General features: G+C 40.6%; 1 protein-coding gene across 1 annotated transcript; it reads right to left on the bottom strand.

Annotated features, from left to right (window-relative positions):
- Window positions 1-252: 252 nt before the first annotated feature.
- Window positions 253-20,503, bottom strand: LOC147335771 (active breakpoint cluster region-related protein). Its single transcript, XM_086287549.1, has 22 exons — window positions 20,294-20,503; window positions 20,002-20,120; window positions 19,137-19,241; window positions 16,821-17,054; window positions 15,069-15,176; window positions 14,930-14,984; window positions 14,796-14,848; window positions 14,492-14,629; window positions 14,243-14,364; window positions 13,904-14,072; window positions 13,459-13,572; window positions 13,291-13,366; window positions 11,654-11,749; window positions 11,371-11,445; window positions 11,171-11,268; window positions 10,662-10,763; window positions 8,880-9,043; window positions 8,465-8,604; window positions 5,673-5,807; window positions 2,566-2,671; window positions 2,107-2,248; window positions 253-467 (listed from the first exon to the last, which is right to left on the bottom strand). Exons 1-22 carry the CDS (start codon window positions 20,397-20,399, stop codon window positions 366-368), a joined length of 2,559 nt encoding a protein of 852 aa, XP_086143675.1. The 5' UTR covers window positions 20,400-20,503; the 3' UTR covers window positions 253-365.
- Between the last annotated feature and the right edge of the window lie 572 nt (window positions 20,504-21,075).

Below are 21,075 nucleotides of genomic sequence, written 5' to 3'. Positions count from 1 at the left end.
CCTAACAGGTCATGAATGTACTGAACTGACACGAAAAGTCATCATTATCTGAATCTACTGTTGAAAGTACTGGTTTGCTTTGCTTCCTACTTTATATTATGTAAGTTTAATATAATGTGTGATGTAGGTATAGAACTATTTTAGCTTTGGCCAGTTAAATGCTTGACGTGTCTTTTACGACCTGCTGTTCGGGACATATCTAACAACAAATTTTGCAAATTTTAAATGTAGCAAAAAACACACAAGAGTTCATTTTTTAAAATTCAATAAATAGGTTTATTCTTATTGGTAATCTTACAGCAGTCTCTCACAGTGTGGTTTCTAACCATTTATATGTCTTGCTGGCCATGACACAGCTGGTGGTCTCATATGTGGGTGGCCTCATCCTCAGTGTCTGAGTCATGTGGCAGGGAGAGCTGGGCTTCAGGGAGGTTGTTGCACTGCAGGTAGCTGAAAACGACTTGGACCTGAACACACACACACACACATGCACACACACACACACATCAGGTCCATGGTGAAAGAAACACACGTTTCTAAGTTATCACACACCTCAGAGCTTTGAAATGTATTTCAGTTCAAAATTTTGCACAATTTCTGGAAACTGAAAACTGATGATGTCATTATGTCATACTTTTTTGGAGTTTCAGTCATTGATCGAGTCACGAGGTGTAACTGAATAGTCTGAGCAGCCATAAAAAAAGAGCTGCTTGAATTCTCTACATACCAAGGAAAGGTAAAGTTTCCTTTACTACCTCCTTTAGCACAGGATGCATTGGCTGGACCATAAAGTATGGTCCAGCCAGCCTTCATAGCAAATCAGTCAAAAAACCCAAAATGTCCCAAAAATTATCAGAAAAATTAACGAAGTGGGTCAGATCTTATAAATGTTAAACAGAAGTATGTTTCCATGTTCACACTATAGCTTTTTAGTATGTTTTTATTTTTTAACAACAGTTTTTTAAACCCAGAGGTGAAATATGAACAATAATGAAGATGCTGCCTCTTCAGATCAAGCTTCTAGCTCATGGGCAGGCAACTCCAGGCCTCGAGTGGCGGTGTCCTGCAGGTTTTAGATCTGTCCTTGATCCATCACAGCTGATTTAAATGGCTAAATGACCTCCTCAGCATTTCTTGAAGTTCTCCAGAGGCCTGGTAATGAACTAATCATTTGATTCAGGTGTGTTGACCCACGGTGAGCTCTAAAGCCTGCAGGACACCGGCCCTCGAGGCCTGGAGTTGCCTACCCCTGTTCTAGCTTATATCAAAATTTCTTTAAGGTTTGCTGTAATTGAATTTGTATTAATTAAGTCTACTGCTCTATTGCCAGCATTAAGAATATTTGTTAATTCATCTTTACATCAGGTTAGCTGGTGTAGGCTTGAGCCCCCAACCTCTGTCTCTGAAACAGACAAATAGAGACAGACAATCATTCTCATCTATGTCTAGTTTCAGATCATTGGGTAACCCAACATGCATGTGTTTGGTGTGTGGGAGGACGTCGGAGTACCCATAGAGGGCCAACATACACACTCCACACAGAAGGACCCCAGCTGGTTGGTGGATTCAAACCTAGGATCTTCTTCCTATGAGATCAGCGTGCCAACAAGTTTGGTTGAAGTAAGGGGGAAATTTTGCAGACTGCTTTCTGGACATTGTAGTTTCAACACGGTAAAACAGCTGGCATCATACTGTTCTTCATCACACATTTCATTGACCTAACAACTTTTTCCATTGACACCAAGGAAAAGGAGGTAGGGAGTCGATTTTGGACGATATGATCTTATGCCTGTTTTCATGCAAATCTCAACTTGTCATTACATTTTCTCTTATCAAGTTTCCCACTCAGCTGACCTGTAGTTTATACACTCCCAGCTCACAGTTGTGATTTCCTGATTTCTTTTCAAACCATGCCTTTTTGGTAAGTAATGCTCGCTCTTTACTCTGACATTTACTTTCACCTTTCATTTGTTTTTACTAATTATTTCACTTTGGCATTAATTAATCATTAGAAAAAATAAAATAAATAAATACAGCAAATTTGCAGACATTGTGTTAAACACGGCTAATTCCAGACATCAGTCTTTTTCTCAGGTATCCACTCACCTGTACCACCACCTCCTGAGAGATATCCACAGTGGGCCCATGGTGTCCCTGCCCAGCCACTGGGGGGCGTAGGAGACTCGGCCCAAACACAGTGGCAAGGTTTAGTAGAGACATCTTGTTAATGTGTTGCCTCTCTGAGATTCTGGAAGGGAAAAAAAAAGATTGAAAACATTAAAAAAGTTTTAGGCACAGACTGAAAATATCAGCTGATTTGTAAAGATAAAAAATAAAGTTTATATTTCTTACTTCCCGGTGTAAGGTGTTCTAGTTAACTGACCATTACGGCATTTTGTGCAGTTTGTTTAATGAGCTAAGTGTATTTTTTTTCATATTCCTACATATTTTTAAAAGTAAGCATTTTTCAGTTTTAACTAGCAGAGAGAGCAAAATTCACTCAAATAATTATCCTGAAGGTTAAACCAATATAACCATGTCATGGGTGAAGCTGTGGATTCATACCGTTGGAGGTGATACAGCAGGTAGAGGAAGGTGTGGCGGTTGGCATCAGGACAAGACTGCAGCAGGGACAACATGGAGACCAGCCGTGGGTTTTGTTCTTGGATGTCTACATGAAAATCAGCCAGGATGCAGTTAACTGAGTAGTGTCTGTGAGACTCACAGGGCATCATTTAAAGGTGCTGTTCATGTCAATAAAGCTTAGGGAAATAGGGTTATTGTTCACTTCTGCAGAAGGAATTTCAGGGTTTATATACAAACCCCTTTTCCCCTGTATGTAAAATAGAGTTTATATAAAAGATGGACGCTCCCCATTAGTTTGTATGGTGCCACAGTGAAATCTCCAAAGCATTTTGACTGTTGCCATATTGTGCTTTGAAAGCAGATGTGGTGAGCGAGGGGTGGTTCTGACAATTAAAGCACGTTACACAGCACAAGCAAAGCTTGCGAAAAAATTCACCGCAGATGTCATTTCCTAATCATTTTTTTCTGATTTCAATTTAAAACATGCAGAAGACAAAAGAATAATGTGAAATATTAATAACAATGCTAAATAATGTGGCAGCAGAAGCTACTGATCTCAATGCTCTTTTCTTTACCTTAACAATGTCTTGAAGATGCACCAAAATGCACACCATAGATACTTCACCTTGTGTGTTATCCTCTTGTTTTACTCAAATTCAATTACATTATATATATTTACCATTAAATCAAAACAAGCTCAAGGTAGCACTTTATATTGTAAGGTAAAGACTCTGAAATAATAGACAAAAAACCCCAACAGTCAGACAACACTATGAGCAAGCACTTGAACAGTGGGAAGGGAAAACTCCCTTTTAACAGGAAGAAACATGTAGCAGTGCCAGGCTCAGGGTGGGGTAGCCATCTACTGTGACCAGTTGGGGGGTGAGGGGAGAGAGATAGGTCAAAAGACACTTATGGTGGGTAATAAGGACGCACTGAAGCACCTTTCCTCTGTGTTCACACAGGAACCCTCTCAAATGAGTAATCAACCACAACCACAATGTAAAACAGGCCCACCCTGAAGTGTACCCTGCTTTCTCCTCTTTTCTCGCTCTATTGACAACCATCACATGCAAATGTTCATCATTCAGTAACACTTGAAACTAGTGCTGAAAAACATATCAGTTCACTGTGGTCATAGATCAACAGTTGTTTTGCCATCGGCCTTTATGCAGCCCGATCTCTCTTGCTTGTCATTAAAAAGAAAGCACATCTAAGGTATTTCTGAACTGGCTTCAGTTTTCAGGCTGTGAAAACTCACAGGAAGCAGAATATCTATTTTGATAGATGATTCATCTATAATTGTTTTAGCCTCTTTTTTTCATTCCTTTACAAGCAGTAAAAAGCTTCTAGATGATGAATTTGCACTGAAGAGATACCAGTTCTAACAACAAACTATGCAAGTAGTTTAAAGGTTTAGAGTGAAGTATGCATACAGTATGCATGTGCTTTGTCATGTACAGTGGGGCAAAAAAGTATTTAGTCAGCCACCGATTGTGCAAGTTCCCCCACTTAAAATGATGACAGAGGTCAGTAATTTGCACCAGAGGTACACTTCAACTGTGAGAGACAGAATGTGAAAAAAAAAATCCATGAATTCACATGGTAGGATTTGTAAAGAATTTATTCGTAAATCAGGGTGGAAAATAAGTATTTGGTCACCTCAAACAAGGAAAATCTCTGGCTCTCACAGACCTGTAACGTCTTCTGTAAGAAGCTTTTCTGTCCCCCACTCGTTACCTGTATGAATGGCACCTGTTTGAACTCATCATCTGTATAAAAGACACCTGTCCACAGCCTCAAACAGTCAGACTCCAAACTCCGCCATGGCCAAGACCAAAGAGCTTTCGAAGGACACCAGGAAAAGTATTGTAGACCTGCACCAGACTGGGAAGAGTGAATCTACAATAGGCAAGCAGCTTGGTGTGAAAAAATCAACTGTGGGAGCAATCATCAGAAAATGGAAGACATACAAGACCACTGATAATCTCCCTCGATCTGGGGCTCCACGCAAGATCTCATCCCGTGGGGTCAAAATGATCATGAGAACGGTGAGCAAAGATCCCAGAACCACACGGGGGGACCTGGTGAATGACCTGCAGAGAGCTGGGACCAAAGTAACAAAGGTCACCATCAGTAACACACTACAACGGCAGGGAATCAAATCCCGCAGTGCCAGACGTGTTCCGCTGCTGAAGCCAGTGCATGTCCAGGCCCGTCTGAAGTTTGCCAGAGAGCACATGGATGATACAGCAGAGGATTGGGAGAATGTCATGTGGTCAGATGAAACCAAAGTAGAACTTTTTGGTATAAACTCAACTCGTCGTGTTTGGAGGAAGAAGAATACTGAGTTGCATCCCAAGAACACCATACCTACTGTGAAGCATGGGGGTGGAAACATCATGCTATGGGGCTGTTTTTCTGCCAAGGGGACAGGACGACTGATCCGTGTTAAGGACAGAATGAATGGGGCCATGTATCGTGAGATTTTGAGCCAAAACCTCCTTCCATCAGTGAGAACTTTGAAGATGAAACGAGGCTGGGTCTTCCAACATGACAATGATCCAAAACACACCGCCCGGGCAACAAAGGAGTGGCTCCGTAAGAAGCATTTGAAAGTCCTGGAGTGGCCTAGCCAGTCTCCAGACCTCAACCCCATAGAAAATCTGTGGCGGGAGTTGAAAGTCCGTGTTGCTCGGCGACAGCCCCAAAACATCACTGCTCTCGAGAAGATCTGCATGGAGGAATGGGCCAAAATACCAGCTACTGTGTGTGCAAACCTGGTAAAGACCTATAGTAAACGTTTGACCTCTGTTATTGCAAACAAAGGTTATGTTACAAAGTATTGAGTTGTATTTTTGTTATTGACCAAATACTTATTTTCCACCCTGATTTACGAATAAATTCTTTACAAATCCTACCATGTGGATTCATGGATTTTTTTTCACATTCTGTCTTTCACAGTTGAAGTGTACCTCTGGTGCAAATTACTGACCTCTGTGCAAGTTCCCCCACCTAAAATGATGACAATCGGTGGCTGACTAAATACTTTTTTGCCCCACTGTACTGGGGATGTGTTGTCTTACCTAGACTTCTTGTCAGACTCTGAAAAAGCTCAGTGGGTATCAGGGGTTCAGGCAGCTCTCTGAAGTAAAGTTTGAGAACACCAGACACAGCGTTCACTTCTGCGCTTCTCAGCTTCGTCACCGCTTCACGGAGATCTGATCAGAAAAGGGACAGATAATGATAATTATCTTTATTACAGGTATCTTCTTTTAACCTTCACTTCCTTCCTCACAGGCACAAGAACATGTATGGGTATGCGCTGCATTGCAGATGTAGATCATCAGGTAAAAGATTTTGAGTCAGTTTTTGTTTTTCTTACGATAAACAAGACAAACAGACCATAATATACGTTTGCCTGCATATTAAGTGTTCATCCTCCAAGACTGCCGTTCATTGATTAATCTGTCTGATATTGAATGTGTGCATACGTTTTTAAAGCAATCAGGTGTTTTTAGCTAAACAGACATTTTAGTCGCTAGCAACAATGACAGTGTTCACTTTTCAGTCAGTTCTTTCCTAGACAAAAGAAACATGTGGGTTTAAAGTCAGCTATCTTTGGCACAGTGCAGCACTAGCAAGAGATAAATGTTTCTGAGATGTTGCACCTAAACTCAAGAGTCAAGGTCAAATGTCACCACTAGTGTTTCTCTTGGAAGAAAGTTACGATTTCAAGGAAATTAATTTGAATTATTTTGGTGATAGTTGAGTTTTTAAAAATTCTTGGTCTGCAACCAATGAACTGATGCCTCTTTGAGCCTTCAGTTTAGCATTTTAATTATATCTTTTTAAGTTATACTGCATGTTTAGTGCTCAAACATTATTGCTAAATACAAACATACAGCACTGTGCAAAAGTCTGGAATCACTTTTCATTTTGTTAAGTAGGCCTAAAAAACTATTCACAGCAACAACAACAACTGTCCTTAATAAATAGGAAAAAGGTGTATCTAAGACCCAGGACCTGAGAACCCTTAAGTTTATCAATCTGCTGTTCACTGAAACCTCATCCGAACAGTGTGGCTTTAAAAAAGGAAGGGAATTCTTAAGGAAGAGAAATAAGGAGAAAAGAATGAGGTATTTCAATTTCATTTTTAAGCATCCCAAATATAGTTCAGTTAAAGTGTTCCTGGATAGAAACACACAATGAAACACCATCAGTCATGGTCTGGCCTCCCCAGAGCCCAGACCTCAATATTGAAGTATCATCTAAATCCAGCCAACATTCATGGAAGAGCTTTGAATGTCCTTAAAGAAACCTGGAGAACTTTTCCTGAAGACTTCTTACAGAAATGACAAGCAAACTGCCCAAGAGAGCTCAGACTGTGTTGAAGTATAAAGTTGAAATTTTGACTTAACCTTATTAGAACTGCATAAATGCTGTTTTTCCCTTATATACTGTACTCCCATGTATGTTTACACATGTTTCAATAACGTGCTGCAGTTTTCCTAACAAAACTTGTAAAAACTTGTTACCATGCTGATATGAGGCACTATTTGGCGGGAAGATAAAACCCAGGATCAAGGAAGTTCAAAGACAAACATGCATGTTATTTCCCTTGACTGCAGTTCCTGATTCTCACTGACTTTTACTATTAACAAAAGGACTGTCCTGAATAATGTTTAGGAAAGAGGATGAGGAAGCTGAAAATGTCTGGGTCATGTTCAGTGTTGGTCAAGTTACTTGAAAAAAGTAATCAGTAACTACTTACTGATTACTTCCCCAAAAAAGTAATCCCGTTACTTTACTGATTACTTATTTTCAAAAGTAATTAATTATTTAGTTACTTAGTTACTTAGTTACTTTTTAAAAACATGATTTACAACCTGAATAGGTGATAAAGCGATAGATCTTTCAGCCCAATTCTACTTTTTCTGCATAATCCATCATACAAAATGTAATCAAATGGAAAAGTCTCTTTTTAAAACTTGTTTTATTAGTTTTAAGCTTTTAACTTTATGCATCAAGCAAAAATTTAATTATATGCAACATTCTCTGACTTAAAGAAATTAGTTTAACATTTAAACCTATTTTCTGCACATTCCAGCATATGAAATAAAATATTTTTTCTGTTTACACTCAGTCTTTCAAATAGATGCCAGTAAAACACAGCAGAAAATAAATAAAGTCAAAGACTCAGCGGTCCTGTTGCTCTATTTTCACCTGTAAAGCAGGAGTGGGGCAGGCGGAGGTGTGCTCTGGTGCAGGTGTGCAGCGGTCAGTTGAAAAATCCGCGAGTTTCTCTGTGAATTTCCCATTACGTCGTTGCGCACTCGGAGCTTGTTTGGGGGGGGGTTCGGTGTAAAAGAAGTTTTCTTCCCACGCACGATGGACACTAATGTTTTTGTCACTTTTTATGGAATCAAACTCAAAGTAAGGTCAGTGCTTCCACGCTTTAAACGCTGCACGCTCATACTCTCTCCCACAATCGATATGTGATCCATTGTTGATCTGCACACAGCTGTTGTCACGAATGTCGCACTCGCTTACGTCACTGTCATGAGACATTCTCGCAAAAAAATCACAGTTTTAGTAACGCAGTAACGCAGCGTTCCTACGGGAAAGTAACGGTAATCTAATTACCGTTTTTGCAATAGTAATCCCTTACTTTACTCGTTACTTGAAAAAAGTAATCAGATTATAGTAATGCGTTACAAGTAACACATTACTGCCCATCTCTGGTCATGTTAAAGAAGACCTGAGTGAAGAGCCTGATGACTGCAGCTCACTCCAATCTGCTCCTTGCATTGCAACAATTCTTTATCACTGCACTTTCCAACAAAAAGATCATTTTTCTGTGTTATGTTTTTCTTACTGTTGTTGAACGCAGCCTTGAGCGTGCTGATTTCACTGGTTGTTCCTGAAATCCTGTAGATTCCCACCTCGTCCATGCCTCTCCTCTCCACTTCCTCCACGCAGCATCGCACCACATGAGGAACCAGCACTCCCTCCTGTCTGACAGAGGATTGAGACTTTAAGCATTGTGTAAGTTATGTTGCATTTGATTGATAGGCTGTTTCATTTCATTTCAATCTCCACTCCCGCCACACTTCTGCTTCCCTTTAATCTACTTTCCCACAAATTAAACTGAAAACTAGCTCCACGAAAGGGCACACAGGGGAAATAAAACTCTGAACCAAGCTACAGCTTTCAGTTTCAAGGTGTCTAGACTGTTCGGGTAGGCCAAGAGGGAGCCAGCTGACACACTGACGTGATAGGCAGGAACTTACTTTGCCACGGTTTCAATGGGGACGCCAAAGATTGGCGGCTGTTGAACTGTGGAGCTGGGTGGTCCCAGTGGGTGGGGACAGTACTTGAGAGAGAGGGTGAGCTCCACCTGGCCCAGCTGTAGGGTCTGTTTTTTCCATCGCTTATTCAGAGTTTTAGAGTCCAACTGATGAACACAGAAAAAAGTAAAATTCAACTTGACATGGGGTTTTAAAATAAAGGAAATGGTAGGATCATTAGTTAGAAAAAAATCTGTCTGGTGAAATAATTACATTGGGCATTTTTACCCCTAACCTATATATCTGGATTGGCAAAAAAAAAGGCACGTGCCAAATTAATGATAATAATAAGCTTCATTTATGCAATACCTTTCAAAAATAGTTGCACAAGATAAGACAGAAAATAAAACAATATGTCTGTCTCTATGTAGCCTGCCTCTTGCCCTGTGGTAGCTGGGATAGGTCCCTGCGTGCTATGTGTGCCAAAAGTCAAGTTTAGACAATGTCCTATGCCCTATTGGTTAACCTAGATTATGTTACCCTCCTACTGTTGTCTCAAGGACATCCTGGCCTACTCTTACTGATAACTGCCTGACATAGAAGCGCCATCAGGTAATGTAGCTCACCAGGCTTTCCAGGCTATAAAACTTTACTCTCTGTCTCTTAAATTCAGTGGCAATTTCAGATTTTGTGGGAGACCCAAGCAAAAATTCACAGAACATTCATTACTATGTTATAAATTATCTGACACCTAAAACAACCGTTCTATTAAAAAAAACCATTAACCCTTTTAACAGGAAGAAAGCTGTGGCAGGCTCAGGGAGGGCCAGCCATCCGCAGTGACCATGTGGGGTTAGGGTAAGAAGATGTCACAAAAAACAAATTACGTGATGCTCTATTATTCATGTGTCTCTCTCACAGTTATTTAATGTTATTTAAGCATTTAGTTATCTATGATTCATTTGATTGCTCCAAAAACAAAAAAAGCTTCCTCATTTTTCTTTTTTCTCTTCCTCTTTTCTCTTCTTCTTTTTCTCACTCACAGAGGGATAACTCCTTCTCATTTCCTGCTGAGTGGCTTTCATTGCTTACAATGGGAGTGAGTGGGGCCCATTTAGGGAGGGCAGGTCTCTCCTACTGTCATTGGAAACAATGGTGCACTACTGTTGCTGTAGTTTAAAATTTGTAGCTGATGCCCAGCCACTTGCCTGCATTTCCCTTCTGCTTTCACTCCACCTGTCATCACCCACTTTGATGTTTGTGTCTTAGGTATTTTATGTTTAAAATAATTTTATGTTTAAGATGTTTTATTTGAATAAACCTCTTGTAGGAACTGTTATCTCGTCCTCTACTTTGAGCCAGTTTGTGACAAATGGCCACGATGCCAAATAGTAAAAGTACTTCAGCTAATCATTCAGTTCAATTCATTTCAAGCCAGAGATTAATAATAACCAATGATTACATGCAAATGCATGCATTTAGAAAAGTACGAGCTAAGTTAGCCATCAACACTGACTCAAACTCCATTTTCACTAATTGGTATTAAATATCCTGGACAAGTCCTGTTACAACGTGAACCACAGTTTCTGTGGGCTCAAACCCAGAATAGACATTAATCATCTCTGCAAATTAAAGAGGAACTGCAACTGTTAAAACCCATTTTTAACATATTTTTTTCTTCAGTGTTGCTGGGAAAGATCTTGGATTATATGTTTAATATTATATTGAAAACCAGCTTACTGGTATTAATAAAGATAAAGCTGAAGTTCTTAGGCCTCTCCGTACCTTTACTGTATTTTTTCCCAGAACAGTATCATCCTGTCCATTTGACTGACTCACACATAACACCCTCAAGTTCTGTGCACCGTCCACCTGGAAAGACAGCTCCTGTTTAAAATGTAAAAAAAAGATGTTAACAATGAAAAAAGACTTTAACTTCCTTAAGCTGCATGTGGAGAATCTATGTCTTATTCTAAATCCTTCACTTCGGCCTACTAGTCGGATTTAGTGTTGATTTTACTGCCTCTGATAATGTTTAAAGCATGGTATTGTCACACCAGAAGTGCAGACTTTTGTAATCCCCTAAGCTCAAACCTGACATCATGTCGGATACTGGCTAGACATGAAGAAGAAATGAAGAATTGCTACCTTGAACTGGTTGACAAATCCCATCTACAAGATAGTAGGACTTTTCCTCAAATGCTCTGATGTCTCTTATTTTCTTTACTTTAACAAATTAACTCAATATTAAAGCCAAATGTAATATTTCATATTTCAAAAGGCTTGAGTCTAACCTGGTCCCAGTGAGGGTTTAGGCTGAGGACTGAAGAGTGTGTCTGGGTCTGCTGATCGTAAAACTTGAAGCCATCCACTTCCACACACACATACACACCTGAGTGAGAAAGAGAGCATCATTAATGACCACAAAACTATTTAGCTTAGACAGAAGATAGCCCAATCTCTCATGATGCTTCAAAATTGCTAAGAAGCATACAAGCTGGCTGCTGTAGGCCAGCGGCAGAATCAATGGCCACACTCAAAGTCCCACATAGCGCCTCCTCGTTCAGTCCTGAGGAAAGAGACAGAGACAAATCTCACTGGATTTATTCACGCTGAATAAAAGCATAATGGTAATACAGGACACACACGAGGAAAGCTGTGGTAAAAGGTATTGTGGGTCTCATGTAAAGATCAAAGAGAGAACCTCACACAGTGTATTGCATTTCAGACACAGATGTGATTGTGTGGTGAGAAAAAAGTGAGTCTTAGATGTGTACCGGCGTTAGTGCTATGTAGAGGTGGCTGCTGGGTCATTCTCAATTTCACACACGAACTGGTCAACGTGAGCAAGTCTGGAGGGACAGTTTCTATGTCTGGCAAACATGACACAAAGCAAATAACAATCAGTTGACAGAAGAGTGACACATTAGTCTGGACCCCAGTGAGAGAAACTTGAAGCTCGGCTCAATTAAAGCTAAAAAAATAAAGCATATGAAAGGCAGGCTGCACCCCCCCCCCCCCCCCCCCCCAAAAAAAAAACAAAAACAAAACCCTAAACTGCCATTCCTCATAATGACTACTTGAGGCTGACTCCAAAAGTGAGTCAGCTCCTAACTACTCCCATTTTAAAAGAATATAGCTATGGGATTTAAGTGATGTTAATTCGTACTAAGGGACCCATAGTGTACCAAGAAAATGCTACCACTACCAGCTTGAATTGTTAATTTAGCCATGCATTCATGTTGTTCTTGCCCAATTCTGATGTGATAATAAATGGATAATAAAATGCTGCCTGGTTTGATGAATCAGATGTTCATCAAACCAGGCAGCATTTTATTATCCAATCTTGGTGAGCATATGAGATTCAGTTTCCTTTAGCTGAAAGGAGCGGCACCTGGTGTGGTCTTCTGCTGCTATAACGTCCATGTTGTGCATTTAGAGATGCTCTTCTGCACACTCTGGTTTTGACAAGTGGTTATTTGAGTTACTGTTGCATTCTTGTTGGATCAAAGCACTTCAGCCATTCTCCTCTGACTTCTGAAATCAACTAGGGGACTTCCACTTACTGGATATTTTCTCTTTTTCATGCCATTCTCTATAAACCCTATAGATGGTTTTGTGGGAAAATCCAAGCAGATCAGCAGTTTTTGAAATACTCAGAGCAGCCCGTCTGATACAAACAACCGCACCACATTCGATGTCACATTTCTTCCTCATTCTGATGATCACTTTGAAATTCAGCAGGCGACCTTGACCAATGGCTACAAACTTAAATGCAAGGTAATGTCATGTGGTGTTCTGATGAGATATCCGATATGAGATACGAGTAAACACAGATTTTAACAGCTGTACTTAATAAAGTCATCAGTGAGTGTGTAGTAACGGTAATTAGCTGTTATCTGGCTCTGCGACGTACCCATACATAGCAACCAAGCTAGCTAGTATTATAACCAGCTTATAGTGGCCAGAAACAAGTAACAAGTTTTTTTTGCTCATATAAATGATGCAACACTGCCTCACATGACCTACAGAACATTTTCTAAGACCCTCAACTTCCTTAAACATAACAAGTAGGCATTTTATGAAAAACCGCATGCTGTCCACGAGACATCTCACGTTCGCTTCTCTCCTAAGTCGACTCAACTCTTACACACAGCCTGCTAGCAGCACAACAGAAGATGGTATTTTAATAAGTAATTACAAATGTTAATAAATTAAACTAAATAATTACTTACGTTTAGTTCATTATTTAGCTACTAAACTAAATTAAAATATGCTCCGGGGCGAGATTGACTTCAATCACTTTCATGACATACAGCTGGCCACAAATACTTAACAGTGCTTGAAAAGCTACAAATAGATTTGCAGAGTAGCCGTAATTACACTCCAGAGTGGTCAAAAGCTGTGTACTCACTAGCTGTGGTGAGTTTGAGTATGGCCTGCCTCCATTCTTCTAGTTCATAGAGAGAGGAGAAGAGGAGAGCGTGACTCTGTGATAAGACAAAAACAGGCCATTGTGTAATCTTAGTCTGTTGTTTAGGACTTAAGTGAACTACATTAGAATGTGTGTGTGCTCGTATACCTTGCCACTGGGGCTGTGCAGCTCCAGTCTGTAAGCAATCAAGTGTGTGAGCAACATCAGCTCCATTTGTTCCAGTTTCTTCTGGCTACGAGCTGCCAGGCTCCTGGATGTTTTCTTCATACAGAGAAATGCAGTGACATTTGTAATGTATGTTTTCTGAATTTAGGCTGTCATTTTCAGCACCTAAAAATACTTAAGTATCACCATTATCTCATTGTCTGGTCACTTTAAAAAGTTATTAAAATTGTTTGTTTCCTCTTTACTGTAAAACTAAAAGTTGTTAGTCCCTTGTTCTACTGTGCAGACTGATGAGTATGTTTAGGTACTAGAAAAAACAACCCCGTTGTTAAATGTAGGTTGCAGGCTGTATTATGAAGTGCTACCAGAAATGTTTACATTTAAGTCATCTGGTTACTCTCTCACTCTCTGTGTCATAAACACACACCGGATTTTGCCGGAGCTGCTGTAGTAGCTGCTGACGCAGGACGTACATCTTTGTTCGTATGTTGTGTAAGCGCACGTTGGTTTCTGGCGGCCGTTCCTTGTCTGCAACCCAACGAAGTCTTAGACCGGCGAGAGGCAGATACCAGCAGAATCTGTACTGGTCCTGCTTCCTAGGAGAAACACAGCATGAACAGGCGTCATGAGATTTTGTGAGTCTTTCCACACCTTTAAACAGTTTTAAGAGGGTTCCTTTTTAACTGTGAAAAGGCAGATGCACACTGCATGCTGCAGGTTGACCACATTCCCCACAAGCCTTAATGCGCTCTCGTGCTAAGCTCACCCTCTATTTGCATGTTTAAATCTTGTGCACAGCAGGAGGTCGGTGTAAAGGAAGAGGTGACGCAGGCTGCGTTCACTCTCACTCACATCCACCACAAAGCCATCACGCATTAGCTGGCGTCTCTGGGAGAGTACACACACACACAGACATGTTGTAAAATGGGTGCCTGTATACATTCAGCAGGGCATACGTCCTATATAACTTTTCTCCATATTCATTTGAAGGGATCGGGTTGGAGACTAAACTCACCATCCCACGACTTAACGTGACCTCCCGTTTACTTTGTGAACTCTCGTTGACACCAGACAGGAAGCTGCGAGACAATCTCAGAGCTTCCTGTAAGGCTGTGTAATCTCTATGCTCTGTTGGCGTCGTCTTCAGGAGATCCTACAAGATGACAGAGGTTGCCAAATCAGAAAAAACAAAACAAGAAAGAGCTCCTGCTCCAGGAAAAAAAATGTATGGACTCGTCATTAAAAATAATGCAATCAAACACCAGAGCGATTTAAAAAACACTAAGAGGAGGATGTTAATAAAATCGTCCAGGTCTTACCTGCAGCACTAATGTGGTCTTTGTAACTCTGTCCAAGGGCTTGTAAAGAAGAGCTAAAAACACAAACAGAGCTATCAGACCCTGGCAGACATGTATGTATTTTGTAAAAAAAAATCACATTTTATTGTAAGTACCTTCAAATGTGTACGTAGTCCGAGCTTTGTCTGTGCCGTTGTTAGACATCATGCTCTGAAAAAGCAGCAGAAGATGCAGTAGCAATGATGCAGTGTGACTCAGCTAAATGTTACTGTGATGGTGCAGGATCTTTAGTACCTCTGCTAGAGTTCGGAAGCGAGGGTCTGAGTGGGTGCACTTCCTAACCACTTCAACAGCTTTCACATAGTTTTCAATGAAGCCACCGTACAGACCAATCTGGCTCACCTGCAAAGGTAAAATACACTGGATGAAAAAGGTCCAAAGTCTAACCTCAGTGCACACACAGCTGTGTGACGCTTGATAAGTAGCCTGAATAAATCAGCAGCAGTTCAGGCTGTTTATCACCATCTAAAATTGCCTGGTGAGTAAAAACTTTAACCCAATGTCTAAACTTGAGAAAATGAGATTTCTGTTAATGATGTCATCCTTCCTTTTTATCAGCCATATCTTCCCCACAAACAGAGTCACTGGAAAAAACCTGGGTCTTACATACAACAAACAAAAGCTCATTTCCATTCCAGTAAAATAATGACAGAAAACCTAAAACTGAAACAGCCAAATGGAATTCAGCCATCTGTCACACCGCGTCTCTCTGACTCATCACAATATGAGACTTCAAAAGTCATATTGCCTTCAGAAAATGATAAAAGTGTCTGGAAATGTATTGTAGCTTCACCACAATGTGTATCTTAATGAGCACTCAAAGCATTTTACAGTAGAAGCCACAAAGATCCTTACAGCACTCTATTCGATTCATTATGTTATTTATCCTCCTTTCATTCGCACCTATGTCATGCTCTCGAGTTTTGGTAAAGCACTTGTTGTCCTTTGGTCACTGCTGTATGTGTTGGTTTTGTTGCATTTTTTGGTTCTCCCTGCTTTTGTGTTCTCTTGCCTCTGTCACCATGTTTCGCGTTAGTCATAATGGTTGTCTTTGACTCATTGTTACTTCCTGTTTTATTTTGAAGGTTCCTTTCTGCTGTTCTTCTTTTCATTACTACCACCTTTACCTTTCATTGTAGTCACCTGTGTTTGACTGTTTCCTCCAATCACCCACCAATGTACATCTGTATAGTATAGTATATAGTCAGTTTGTGTCTGCCTCTTGACTCTAATCTTTTTTGTGATATTTTGTTCTTTCCCTTTTGGTTTTTTGCTGAGTCAGCCAATAACTCACTTTTTATTACACTACAGATGGCTCTGTGTCCTGCATTGGTATCATCTCGCTGCCACGTGTTGACACCTGCGTCCAGTTTAGAATAATCAAACACAATCAAGAATGTTTTTAAATTCTGAGGCAACAATCCTAACCACTGAACCACTGCTATTTTTATAATGCACAGCAAATGCCAACAGGCATATTTTATTGGAGATTATGTATCGGAATTTCAGGAGCAGGACCACGTCTCCAAACACGCTCCTTCCAGTTCTCAGTTGCTTATCTTCATTGACTCAACTCATAAAATATGTGGTTAAAAGCTCCCCTGTGATCATAGTAAAGTCCATAAACACAGAGTCTATGCCTTAGCAAATAATTGCTCAGTTCCTGCTGTCACTTAAAACATATTTAAGGAGAGCCATCGTGGGCTCAGAAAAAAAGTGTCAGTCACACTGTGGTTAGAACTGCCGCCTCACAGGAAGAAAGTTCCTCCTTCAAACATCTGGTTAGCTGAGGCCTAATTCTCCCTGTCCATGTGCGGATTATCCCACAACTTCCTCCAACAATCTAACGGCATGCATGTTACGCTAACTGATGGTTCTGAAAAAGGAGAATGGAGAGTAACTACTGAGCCATTAGGGAACTGTCGTTTATCTCTCTGTGGATTTCCACAACTGAAACATAACATACGATGCAAACAAAAAACTCACCATTTTCTGGAACAGGTCCCCGACCACCAGCTCAAAGCCTCTGCATCTCATTTCTGTCTCATTACCAGGGCTGATCTCAATCTGGTCATAAGCACTCAAACGGGCCTTCAGACCTGAGTAAAAAGTTTGGTGCACGTCTCTGAGCTCAGGCACCTGGTAGAAAACGGTCTGGACCTGCTGGCTGGACAGAACTGGTTGAGAGGTCCCAGCTGAAGCCCGCAGAGCCTTCATGGGCTAGACAGCAAAATTAAAAAAAAATAAAAGTTGTGTTAAATGGCAGCCAGTGTGGGTGAGAAAGAAGAACAATGTGGTGTGCTGAAAAGAGAAATAGGCTGTGGTGAAGTGAGAAGGACATGAATGTGTGAAATGTGCAGTTCACATGTGATACATCTCGCAAAGCATTGCCTTTGGCACATGCATGCAAACCACCACTATAACCGGAAGAGCAAAAATGTTACATTTAGTCACTCAGTGATAAGAGTACAGTGGTGAGCTCACAACGCCACAAAACACAGCAGTCATGCTAAAGGATCAACCACACAATTTCATTTACTTTCTCACATCTTTTTTCTTGTCTTTTGTTAAATGAGTCGGAAACTGTAAGAATGGGGAAATGCGTGTAGCTGTTGTTATTAATAGCACTAAAAAGAGAAGGAAAAATAGATTCAGGCACTCATTATTGCGCCATCATTTCCTGACTTAATTTTGTTTGATAGCACTTATTGGCACTTGGTTGACCAACACACTCAGAGCAATGGGAAAGTCCAAGGAACTCAGTGAAACTCTGAGAAGGAGAACTGCAGATTTGCACAAGCTGGGAAGGTCTCTCTGAGACATTTCTGCACGACTGCAGATTCTAAGATCGTAAGTGCAAGTTACTTGGATGCGTCTCCTCTTTCTCAAGAAATGGAAGAAGATCCAAACAGTCAGACAAGAGGAAATTGGTTAGGATGCTCAGCAACAACCCACCAAAGCTCAAGCCTACAATAAACTGGAGACTACTGGAACCAGCCCAGTGTCATTACCGACGCGTAACATACCAATGATTTGTCACGTCCCAAGGCGTCCAATGGGAACGCGAAAGGTAACCTTCAGCGTTCCCATAGGACGCGGCGAGTTGTGGATGAAATCCAATAGAATGACGCTCCCGGCGGTAACAGACATTCCAGCCGTGTATTCCAGCCCTAACCCAAACCTTAATCTTAATCCTAACCTTATCCCTAACCTTGACCACAATCTTAATGGTGTTAGGTAGTGTCTTCCAAAGCAACATATGCAGACTGAGTCCAAACAGTTCTCATGTTTCCTCCTTTTTCCAAACGCATAACATAGGATCGTGTTGGGTGGCCAAAAGCGTAACATACCGACGATTTGTCACATAGCATAATATGCTACACGTTGGGAGTGAGAACATGTTACTGTCCACAGTGAAGTGAGTTTTACATCAACGTGGACTGAGAAGGTGTCGACCAAGAAAGAAGACCTTGCTCCAAAACTGAATCCTTTAAGCTCAATTAAAATTTGCAGTAGTCCAGATGCGCAAGCCAAATGCCTTCTGGTGAAAAGTTTTGTGGTCAGACCATTTGGCCACAATAACAAGAAGAGTTTTTGGAGGAATAAAGATGAATTGAAACCTTAAAACACTGCACTAACTGTCAAGCATGGTGGTGGTAGTATCATGCCCTGAGGCTGTTTTGCTATCAGTGCTACTGGAATACCAGCCCAAGATTACCATGACATTCACATTTATGATGAGTGTATGTAAACTTCTGAGCACACCTGTCCTTTAGTTTACAAAAGAAAACAAGCAACGAGACACCGATGAGCGTTAAAAACTGTCTGCATTCTTTCAGCAAAACGATCCCCTTGTTCAGAGCCACGTAAGGCTAAGGTAACTTCTCGCACCTTGTGCTACATGTTTACTTTATACATGGGAGTGGTTTCAATAGTTTTATGAAAAGAAAAAGGGAAGCCTAATCCACAAAGGAGAACAATCTATCTACCACTAAAGAAGGAAGCTGAATAATCAAGACTTTGTTGCATGTGATTGCCGGACATGATCCTGTGTAACATGCTAAAAAAAGGTAATGTTAACTAACAAAGAACAGGCTTAAATCACTATAGTAAGTGTGGTAACAGTTGAACAACAAAGCAGAAGTGAAACACTAATAGTCTAATAGTTTTTATTGCTGTAAAATAATATTCAGTCCAGCGAACAAGTGATGACAATCTGTCTATGAATAACAAGAACAGAGAGCTAAATATAAGAACTGAGAAATGTAAATTTGCGCTTGTGTCTGTGTGTGTTGATCTTACCATCAACAGGGTGTCCAGCTCTCTGAGGTAAACCTCCTCGCTCTCCAGGATGCCTTTCAGCACCGTGAGCCTCCTCTCCAGCATTTCCTCCTTGCTGCATGTTGTCTGGATCACAGGTGTGCAGAGCATGAGAATACATCACAGCGCCCCCTCAGACTCAAGGTTATTGTCAAAGAGTTTTTACAAAATTTGTGATGCCAACCTCTGAAAAAGAGGCCACAGTTATCATCACCGCAGGACTTACAGGGTGAATCGGAACGTTGGACGTTCCTGTTAAAGGAGTCCCGTCGCTAAAGCAAGCAATGAAGAGCAAATTGAGCTGCAGCCCTTTTCTCATGAATCTCAGACGGGTTGTTGGAGTTTCACAGGTTTGTACAATGTTTTTAATTTGTTTTATGTTTTTGTGTATATGATGCGAGAGCTTCCTGAGATGTAACTGCCCCTCAAACATAAGTCAGATAAACATGGGAACCACACTAAAACTCTTTAAGGTACCTTTGTTCTAGATTTTGAAACACAAAGTTAGATTTCTCCTTGTTTGTCTTTCTGGGTGCTACCTGCAGTTGTGTGTTTTTAACCAACATAATAGCCAGAAAGCTCTATGTAGCAAAACTTGAAAACTTGGCTCTGCTTCACTCCGTCTACTTTCTGTTCTGTGTTGGTTGCTTTCAAATTTACTCACGTATAAAATGTGAGAATTATAGTGCTGAAAGGTTTTTATACGTACTTCCCACTAGGCCATTGATCCTTCTCCATTTTCATCATGAAAATACAAGTATTGCAAAACTAAATGCAGTCTAGAAGACAAACTCAAGAAGGTACAAAGAGTGTGCAGTGATACAAAACACTGGAGTCGTGAACTCACAGGGGTGTCAGGGAAGTCCACGCTCTCAGTGTTCAGCGGGGAGAGAAAACAGGACACTGCCTCCTCTGGGAAAACGTCCTCTTCCAAGACATCAGCTTCTTCTGCCACTGCAGCAGACACTGTTCAGTCAGAGGGAGAAAAGCTCACAATCTCTCACATCTACTTCTGTTTTTGTCTTTCTGTCTTTGAAAAAGTATTAATAGCAGAGCTTTTTTTTAATTGTTTTTTCTTCCCCCTCCCAGCAAACAAAACAAGAAAACGGCTGCAACATTCAGGTTAAATCTACTCTCACCTGGTATGTTCTGTGACTCCAGATATTGCACAGCCTCCTGGTAGACATCCATAGCCAAAAAACAAGTCCTCTCTGCGCGCCGGCTGAGTGTCGCGGTGTGCAGCATGTGAACGCACTCAGCTGGTGACACAAAACTTCCTCTTTCTTTTAACTGTGCACAAAAGGAGACTGTAGAGACCCGAGCATAACTTCCTGTGTGCGTGAAATAAGCTCATGAGAGCACGCAACTGACATTTTATACATTCTTACAGTTGCATGTTACTTCCTATCAGCGTAGTGTTTATATGTTGTACTTTTTAAAAAAAAACACCTGAATATCAGATGAAAGTAGTTGAAGGAAAGTTGCCACACTAGTTTGAAGTAAGTTGAGCCAGAGTTTAGCTTGATCTACTCTCTATATCAGACCAACGAAACACCTTTTTTAAATACATATATGTATTTTGACCTAATTTCTGTTTTCAGCGTTGAAAGGAAGGACCTTTTGGATAAAGTAGAACACGTTTTTCACAATATTTTTTCAAAATTTCTTTGGGGTCAGTTTGTTTTAGTAACGCATTTAGAAGTGTTATAAACGTGTATCACATATGCTGATAAAGTGTCAGCTCATAAAAACGCGTATCTGCAGTGGCAAAAGTCTTTCTCTGGTTTAGACTAAGCACTTTTTTGGAAATGGTGGCTGTGGGCCAAACAACTGTGGGTTAGTTCAGTTGGTGGTATTATTAAACCTTGAAGTTTTAGAGGTGTTATAGCAATTCACAAAGGATATTAGATTTAATGCGTCA

This window comes from Aulonocara sp. 'chitande type north' Nkhata Bay, linkage group LG3, assembly GCF_057382095.1.
Source record: "Aulonocara sp. 'chitande type north' Nkhata Bay isolate Kocher_YH1m ecotype deep benthic linkage group LG3, A_spYH_male_GT1.1, whole genome shotgun sequence".
Classification (NCBI taxonomy): Eukaryota; Metazoa; Chordata; class Actinopteri; order Cichliformes; family Cichlidae; genus Aulonocara; species Aulonocara sp. 'chitande type north' Nkhata Bay.
Note: the sequence above shows the minus strand (reverse complement) of the source record. Positions and strands in the feature narration are given on the sequence as shown.

Coding starts and splice junctions, on each gene's coding strand:
- LOC147335771 (XM_086287549.1), bottom strand. CDS start 20,399: ATGCTGCACACCGCGACACTCAGCCGGCGCGCAGAGAGGACTTGTTTT. Junction 10,764..11,170: donor TAAACCCTCACTGGGACCAG/GTTAGACTCAAG, acceptor CATTTTAAACAG/GAGCTGTCTTTCCAGGTGGA. Junction 8,605..8,879: donor CCCATTGAAACCGTGGCAAA/GTAAGTTCCTGC, acceptor ATCCTCTGTCAG/ACAGGAGGGAGTGCTGGTTC.